The sequence below is a fragment of the Fukomys damarensis genome, unplaced genomic scaffold (assembly GCF_012274545.1).
Source record: "Fukomys damarensis isolate Sample0158 unplaced genomic scaffold, DMR_v1.0_HiC HiC_scaffold_1, whole genome shotgun sequence".
In the NCBI taxonomy this organism is placed as follows: domain Eukaryota; kingdom Metazoa; phylum Chordata; class Mammalia; order Rodentia; family Bathyergidae; genus Fukomys; species Fukomys damarensis.
This window is the reverse complement of record NW_022900913.1, coordinates 42529056-42538197: the sequence shown is the minus strand read 5'-3', so window position 1 is coordinate 42538197 and position 9142 is coordinate 42529056. Positions and strand designations below refer to the sequence as shown.

Here is a 9142-nt window from a genome sequence, read left to right as displayed (position 1 = left end):
AAAAAAAAAAAAAAAAAAAAAAAAAACACACACACACACACACAAAAACACTCCTCTACTGAAGTCTATGGACCAGCAGGTTATAGCTAAAATAATAAACTGCACAAGAACGAACTGTTCCTGAAGTGCTTCCAGATAGTCTAAAATACAGATTTAACCCTTAAACAATTCTGGAAGGAACATTACAACAATCTTGCATATGCTGAGTTAACTGAGAAATCCTGGGCCAATGTCTCTCTGAGAACACTTGAGATCTGCCTAGAAGAAAATGTGGCCTAAAATTATACAGGAGTATAATTTGAAAGCTGTGTAGAAGAGACTGAACCTTCAATTAACCCTGTGGTTGATGACAATGCAACCACAGCAGAGTCCATAGGCTTGCAGGTAGATAGGGGTGATGTTGAGGAACTGGTAACAAATACTCAGAGGAATCGTCTACAGAGGAACTTCAGAAACTTCTGGCTGAGGAAGAGAGAATGGCAGCTGGGGAGCTTTCTAATGAGAAGGGGGACTATCAAAAATCAGGGCTGCAAAGTTCTTCTTTGAAATAAAGGAAATCCTGAAAAAGTGAAAAGAGCTACAAACATTTGTGGAGAAGACCCATCCAGACAGAGAAAAAAACCGATCACTGCATTCAACTACTTAATGACAATGTCAAGTCATGCTACAGAAGAAATGACAGAAACAGACAAGGTTGAGACCTGGTAAGCCAGAGCAGATCCTAGTGGGCTACGGACTCTCCCAAGGAGAGAAAGGATACCACAGACCCAGATTCTTGATGCTCTTATGGAAAGGGACTCACCCTCCTTCCAAACAATAACCACCTTCCATTTCATCCTCCCCGCTTCCAGGAAGCCAGAGTCAACTTGAATGGTGAGTACAGCATAAATTATTGTTTCTGGTAAACTAGGCACATTTCATAACTTTTTTGCTGAATACATTAATTATTGGTGTTTCTGGTAAATTATGCACATTATACAACTCTTTATTATCATGAAAAGGGGTGCTTTGGGAGGTTTGGAATGCATTATGGGTATTTCTAATATTTTAATGGGAAAACAGCATTTACTATTTGAGTTACAAAAAGCCCTCACAAATGAATTGAGTTCATAAGTCAAGGGTCTAACTGTATCTTTCTTTAGTGTAATCTTTATCATGTTTAAAGGCACAGGCTAGGAAACTGGCCAAATGTGGACTCAAAATTCCAGAAGTTACTTAGAAACAAAATAAGCTTTAGTTTTCTCATCTGTAGAGGATTAGTAATAGTACCTACTTTACAGAGTGGCTTCGAAAATACACTTAGCACAATAAATAGTAGGCATTAAGAACTCAAGCAATGTTAATGAGAGGTGGTGTCATTTATCACTCAAAACAGTACTTCAAAAGAAAAAATAACCACTCGCTTTTAATAACTACACCAGGATGCTAGGCAAAAACAGACTCTTCTAAGAAAACTACGACAGGCACACAATATTATCATGACCTTTACTTAAAAGTTGTCTGCCCCAGTACTTTTTCTGCCATCAGCATCCCCTTCGCTGTACCTTTTGTCTCTATTTTATTCCTTGCACCAGTAATGTCATTGCCTTATCTTAGCCTCAAAGGCCAATTTAAATCTAACTCCTTCATTACATTTTCCCAGAACTCCACAACTGAAATTACTCTCTAGATAAACAATTTTCTTTTTCGCAACGATCTACAACAATAACACGCACTTCAGAAACATTTTTACATGGGAAGGGGAACAGAACAAGGGAAAGAAAGGAGGTAGGGAAGAAAGCAAAAGGCAAATGAAGAAAAAAAATGAAACAAGCTTTTGTAAAAGGGGAGGGGAAATCAAAAAGATGGGGAGGGTAATAGAAATAATTTAATTAAGGCAGGACCAGGGATTTAGCTCAGTGTCTCCACCACCTGCCTGGCAAGCTCAAGGTCCCTACTTCAATCCCCGGTACAAAAAAAAAGAAATAATTAAGAGATATTATGTAGAGGTAAAAATGTGGTCAATATGTATGCCAAATATGTACTAATACAAAATAAAGTTTAAATATGTACCTCTTTCTTCTCCTTCCTTGCCACTCATGCTGTTAAAAGCACAACTGCTTTTACATGGGAATCTACCCTCATTAAACTATTAGTGTAAAGGAAGAGCACAATTCCGTACTATCCAGGGCATTACTGAGCCCTCAAATGTCTTTTAAAGTAGAAATCTGAACTCAGGATTGTAAGCTTCTGTTATCAGGAATAATATAAATCTTTCTAAAAACAGCATCAGCCCTAATTTTTTTAGGCATCTATATATCTAGTGCTACAGAATGTTTAATATAAATGTATCTATCCATGCTTCATCACTACTTCAAAAACTATAGATATTATAAATACATATATCATTGATCTGCAACCCAGAATATATGCAACTATCAGTTATTTTATTATCAATAGGGCTTTTTATCTACCTGCTCCAGTCATAACAAGATTTGAAAGCCAATAATCTTGGTTAGGTAGTATTATGGTTCCTTGGAACACTACTCTATGGTAATAGTACCAAGTAGATTTCTCTGGATGCCATTTTTCAGATTTAAAAAGAAATCTTTCAGGCTCTTAAGGAACTCAGAGGTAGAGCACTTGGTTATTCACTTATACAAAGCCCTGAGTTTGATTCTCAAAACTGCAGGAAAAAAAATCCTGCAAAAAGATTTACAAACAAGCAAATTAACATACAATGAAATACTACTACGCAAATCTGAACCTGTTTCAAATATAGTAGTGCAGCAGATTCAAGAGATATACATTAGTAGGCTGGGGATTTAGCTCAGTGGTACTGTGCCTGCCTTGTAAGTGTAAGGTCCTGAGTTTGATCCCCAATGGGGGTGGGTGGGGTGGGTGTGTGTGTGTGTGTGTGTGTGTGTGTTACATGGATGTATTTTAAAAATATCCTAGAAAGGCTAAATTCTGGGACACAACATAGGTTATGAGCTTGCCAACGGCCTCAATTTGGGAATGATAAAGACTGTGTGTAAAAGGAAATCTGGGGAATGATGGAAATATTCTCTATTATGATCACAGTCACACAATTACATATATTTGCCAAAATTCATGTACAAAGTGAATTTTATATGTAAATTATACTACAAACTTGACAAAGAATCTTTTAAAAAATCAAATCTACAACCAACTTCACAACTGTGTTTTTTAAAAATGATTCACTAAGAACTTCTAAATAAAAAAAAATGTGGAGCTGGGCATAGGGATGTCTACAATCCTAGCACTCAAGAGGCTGAGGCAAGAGGATTACTGAGAGTTCAAAGCCGGCCTGGGCTACACAGTGAGTTGAAGACCAGCCTGAACTACATAGTGAGACTTGATTTAAAAAAAAAAAAAAAAAAAAAAAAAAATGGAAAGGACAATATAAGAAAAGGAAATGGAAAAGTACATAATGTAGAGAATCCCAATAACCTGCCCCTAAACTGAGATAAACATAGCAAAGTTTCAGAAAACAAAATCTAACACACAAAACTTAGTTGCACTTCTAACACACAACATTAACAACGGACAATTCAAAAGTATTATTAAGAAAACATTCCACTTGTAATAGTATAAAAGAAAAAAATTTAGAAGTAGTACACAAGCAATAAAGTTCACTAAGGAGGTAAAAATGTACATCCAAAACCCACAACACTGCTCAAAAAATAAAAAAATGAAAGCTACCAAGCAATGGAAAGACATCCCATGTTCAAGTGTGGAACATTTCTTATTATTAAGATGTCAAAGCTACCCAAATGATCAAAAGATTCAGGAACAATACCGTTCAAAATCACAACAGCATGTGTTACAAAAAATAGAAATCCTTATGGAATCTGAAGGGACTCCGAAACAATTTTTTTTTTTTGACAGTCCTGGGAATCGAATCCAAGGAGCACTGAGCTACACTATTAGCACTTTATTATTTTTTTAAATTTTATTTAGATAGAACCTTGCTAAATTGTTATTTGCAATCTTTCTGCTTTAGTCTTCAGAGTAGTTGAAATTAGAGGTATGCAGAACATGCCCGAGGTTCCTGATTCCAAAATTTATCACAAAGCTACAGTAAGCAAAACAGCGTAGATCCTGACATAGACTTAATCATTAAGGAAATAGAAATAAAAACCACATCCCAAGCTGAATTGCCAATTAGAAGGGTTATTATTTTTTAAAAAACAAAATAACAATTGCTGGCAAAGACATGGAAAAACTGAGGCTCTTGCGCAGTTGTTATGAACATAAAATGGCAGAGCCCCTGAAACATAGTATGGCAGTTCCTGCAAAAATTTTGTAACCACTATAAAATCCAACAATTGTACTGCTAGATATATACCCAAAATAACTGAAATCAAGGGCTTGCACACTTGTTTGCAGAGCAGAATTATTCACAACACCCAAAAGGTGACATCAACCCAAGTATCTTTTTGATAGATGCATGTATTAAAAAAAGGTATATATTCCTATAATGGAGTATTAATTAGCCTTAAAAAGGAAGATAACTCTTGACATATGCTACATAGTTGAACTCTTGAGTATAACACTGGTGAAATAATTCCTTCACAATAGGCTAAGTACTGTATGATTCCACTGATATGACATATGAAAAATAGTCAAATTTCAGAGAAAATAGACGGTGGTTTTGGGGACCAGACATGGCAGAATTTGGGGGCAGGAGGCTGCTACTGCTTAGTAAGTATAGGATTTCCATTTAAGAACACGAAACACATTGCAGAAATAGGTGGCAATGATATTTGCAAAAAAAAAAAAAAAAAAAGGGATGTAGAATTTAACGGTACTTATGGCCATTGCACCATATATGCAAAAAAATGGTTACAGCAGTAAATTTTAAGGTTTTAAGAGAAATGAAGGGAAAAAATATTTCACTCTTTAAAATATGTAAGTCTGATGATTAAGTCCATTAAATATGAAGTTACTTACCATGACTAATTTTCTCAAAGATTCTATCCAAAGTTGTGACCCTTAAACTCAAATGCCAACTCTACTGGATGAATAATGCCTAATAGATTAGAAAAACACGATCCTGGGTGCTGTGTCAGGGTAGGCCATGGAGGGGTGGCCTTAGGTTCTTGCTGGTTCCACTCTTGACACTATGAACTTCAAGGCTGTCGTAAACTGAGCAGTTCTGCTCCATCCCTACTCCTTCCACCAAACAATTAGCTAAATTAAACCTTTCCTGCTCTGGGTGTCAGGTATTTTATCTTACTAATGGAAAAGCTACTACAAGTGTTTCTGAAGATCACAATATAAATATACTATATCTTCATACAGAAGAGACTCTGCGTGACCAGAAGTTTATACACACAAAATGTTAAAGAATATGAAATATTCTGTGTAAGAGAAAGGATGGAAGGTAAAGAGACTTTATAATACAGGATCTAATAAATTTCTAAATAAAAGTATAAACCTCTCCCATGCTTCTTTATGCTAATTAAGGAAGACTCGTTCAGAAGTGAATACAAATGACTCAGGTTTTCTTACCTGCTCACTAATAACTTGGAATTCTCTCATTTCATCCTCAGTTAAGGGAGCACATGTTTCATCATTTTCACTGTCCTCCTGCCAGCCCATCTCCTTTAACAACCTGAAAAGAAGAGAAATCATAAAGTCTGACTTAGAAAATGAACACATAGGAAAATTCCACTTATGCTTTGAATATTTTCTGAAAATAGAAAAGATTAAGTTAAATAAACTAAATTTAATAGTAAAATAAGAATAAACTGCTTAATTGTTTAATCACTAGTGTCAAGGCTGGACTAGAAACCTACGACAGAGAAGACCGAAAGGAAAATCTTGCAAATTCTTATACCAAAAGCAGTAACAATACTCCTCCCCTTTTTGTTCAATACCACAATTCCAACATATTCTTTACTACTATTCTGAAAAGTAAGGGTAGGAGGCCAGGCATGGCGCACACCTATAATCCCAGTACTCAGGTGGCTGAGGCAGGAAGACCACTGGGAGTTGCAGGACAGCCTGAACTACAGAGTGAGACCCTATCTCAAAAACAAAACAAAAAAAAGTAGGACAGATTAGCCTATCTTGCATTTTATAATTTATTCTTTTATAGATAGCACCTTAGGTATATGCCAATCAAAACACATAATTAAATAAATGAGAGGCATTATATTCTATAATAACAAAAAATTTTAAAAGCCCAATTATTTAAAGTAAAAATAAGTAATATGTATTCTTTACTTTCCAATTTTTAAAGAAGTTACTTTCACATTACGCAGAGCTAAGAAATGACTATTAACTCTTTCTCTCTAGCTGTGCAAAAACACAAACACTGCAGCAATAGCTACTGCAATTTGACTCATGATTTCAATTTTCTGCTGCCCGTGAGGGCATTTACCTTATATTGGTCTGACAGGTTTCTTGTTTTCTAAATTGCACTTCTTAAATTTTTTTGTTTTTTTTTTTAGTTCTACTTATACATACCTAACTTTCAACTTATGCCTGTCATTTATGAGCAGCCTGTAGACATCATACCTTTTGGCAAGTCTCAAAGAGTTATTACTACTCAGTAATCTTGAGTAAAATTCAACATGCTATCTATATTTTACAAATTTCCTACTTGATATAGCAAAGAAGGAATGGAATTTTGATTTTCTACCCTCAAAGTTAGATACTGCACTAAACTATGTTGCCCTAACCAAAACATCACAGTCAATATTATTTCCTTTATTACTGCTGATCACTTGATTTTTATTTTCCAATGCACTGTCTTTACTTGTTGGCAACATGGCCTCTCTTTAGAACAGCATTTCCATTCCCTTTTACTGTTCAGTGCCACCTAATACAAAATGTATAGATTTACACTAGTGAAACTAACTGCTTTTGCTAGGGGATCCATATATTTACATTTTTTTAAAAAAATGCATCTTCGTGGAATAATAATGCAGACAACAGAACATACTATCCTAAGTACAATAAAAGAGGACATAACAAGACAAACGTTGGACCAGGAGTGTAGTTCAGAGACAGACTGCATAGTTAGCACATGCAAAGCCCTGGGTTCAATTCCCAGGAATAAAGTTCTAATTGCAAACCTAAGTACATCCAACACTTTGGAGGCTGAGGCAGGAAGAGCACCATGAACTCAAGGCCAGCCTAAACTACACAGTGGTACCCTGTCTCAAAAAACAAAACAAAACTAAATACAAAAGAAAAATATGTACTGTTTTAAACAGATAAAATAACCTAAAATAGACATGTATCTAAGAAACAAACATTCAGGTAATCAGTAAGAAATAAACATCTAGGTAGTCATCGCTAATACACTTTTACTCATGATGGGTCTGAATATTTTCTCCCAAGAACTTACTCCAATTGAGGGTATTTTCAGCTTGCTTTCTTTGGCTTAGTTCCTAAGATCTATTCTCTTCATTTCCCCCATTAGCAGTCACACAGAACAAAATTATGTCAAGGTATGGAACTAAAGACCTCATGAATGAAACAAGAAACCACCAAAATGTTTTCCGTACTAAACATTTGCTCTAAAAATGAGAAACAGTGCAGTTAAAGCATTCAATATAGTTAAGAGGGATTATAAGAACAGTTTCTAAGAAGTGTGGACCAACTTTACTTGCTACTAAGTAATGAAGGGGGAAACAAAGGCAACAAAAAAGTACTAGGCATCAACTTTCTTACTAAAGCCATAATGAATAGATTCTAATACATAAAAAGTGTATCGCATATGCTGAATCTTCCCTAAAAGAGAATTCATATGTTACCATCCTTAGGATATCAGATGTATTTGTATACCTTTTCTTTTACACACAGACCTTCTTCCTACCATCTGCCTGACTAGAAATATTTAGAAATAGTGATGAGTATAAATCATAATATTTTGGGATAACATGACAGTAACTGATCATTTAAAATATTTAACCAATCAACTTCACTCCTAGTAATCTAATATCCACAAATATTGAAGGATATAAATACAAGGTTGTTTACACCAGAAAGATTTGTAAAAACAGAGAATCTAACTCTTGATCAACTAGGAAATAGTTTCATAAAAACAAAAAGTGTAAATAAGGTCCAAATTATATAACTAATAATGTGCAACAGGAAGCAAAGGGCTAAAGGTGTAGGGGAAGTGGGAAGGGCAGGGAAAAGAAAAAATATGAGAAAAGGAAAAAATTGAAACGAAGTCTTTGTAAACAGGGAAGGGTGGAAGGGGTTATGGAAGGAAGAGCAGGGTTATGGGGAAAAAATGAGAACCAAGATCTGTCAAGTAAGGGTACAAGATCCCAATGATGAATATAAATGTACTGTAGACCTAAAAAGTACCAATAAATCCAATGAGGAAAAAAATAGTTTCATAAAATACAACCATAACATGCAATAGTGGATTCAAAGGGGAAATGCAAGATGATGCATTAGCATGATATGATGGAGAATACTTTTCATATTTGTTAGTCTCTTTAAAGAGAAACTGAGCCGGGAATTTAGCTCAGTGGTGTCACCGCCTGCCTGGCAAGAGCAAGGAGGTCCCGAGTTCGATCCACAGTATGCAAAATAATAACAACAACAACAACAACAATAATAATAATGTTTGTAATTATTTTCTATATGGCTCGACACTGCATCCATGACAAGTCCACAAACCAGGTACAAGTCATAAACCATATTACGTGAGTAGAGACCTACAACTTAGGAGGGAATAAAATATTCATTCATTCATTCACATTAAATATATACTAACAGAAGGTGGAACAAATGAATTTGTTTTATGATTAATTTAGCTCTAATTTAATCTACCTAAATTAACTCATGAAATATATTCACACCTTATCACCCTATCACCAGCCTAATAAATCATTTTAGTCACAAATCCACAGCAGGAAAACTATAAAATTAAAACAAATGTTTATACTGCCACATACACAGCTATATCTAAAGGATACAACAGAACATGATTTACAGAAGCAGAACAAAAATGATAGATCATGGAGATGAAGTAACAATACACAATTCAAGTATGAAGATTTACACAGGTCTTTAAAGGAAAAACCTTTATTAAATAAATTTTGTAGTAGAAGTGTAGACAGATTAAAAATTTAAAGGAATGGCTGCTAGGAGTGTAACCCAGTGAGCA

General features: G+C 34.9%; 1 protein-coding gene across 6 annotated transcripts in view; it reads right to left on the bottom strand.

The window, feature by feature from the left end:
- The window catches only part of Gpbp1 (GC-rich promoter binding protein 1), a 71969-nt gene that overhangs the window by 3962 nt on the left and 58865 nt on the right, over positions 1–9142 (bottom strand). For all 6 annotated transcript variants that reach the window (XM_010626903.3, XM_033760979.1, XM_010626902.3 and 3 more), the window contains one exon: positions 5518–5620. In XM_010626903.3, the coding sequence (XP_010625205.1) occupies positions 5518–5620 (103 nt within the window). The remainder of the gene's footprint in view (positions 1–5517; positions 5621–9142) is intronic.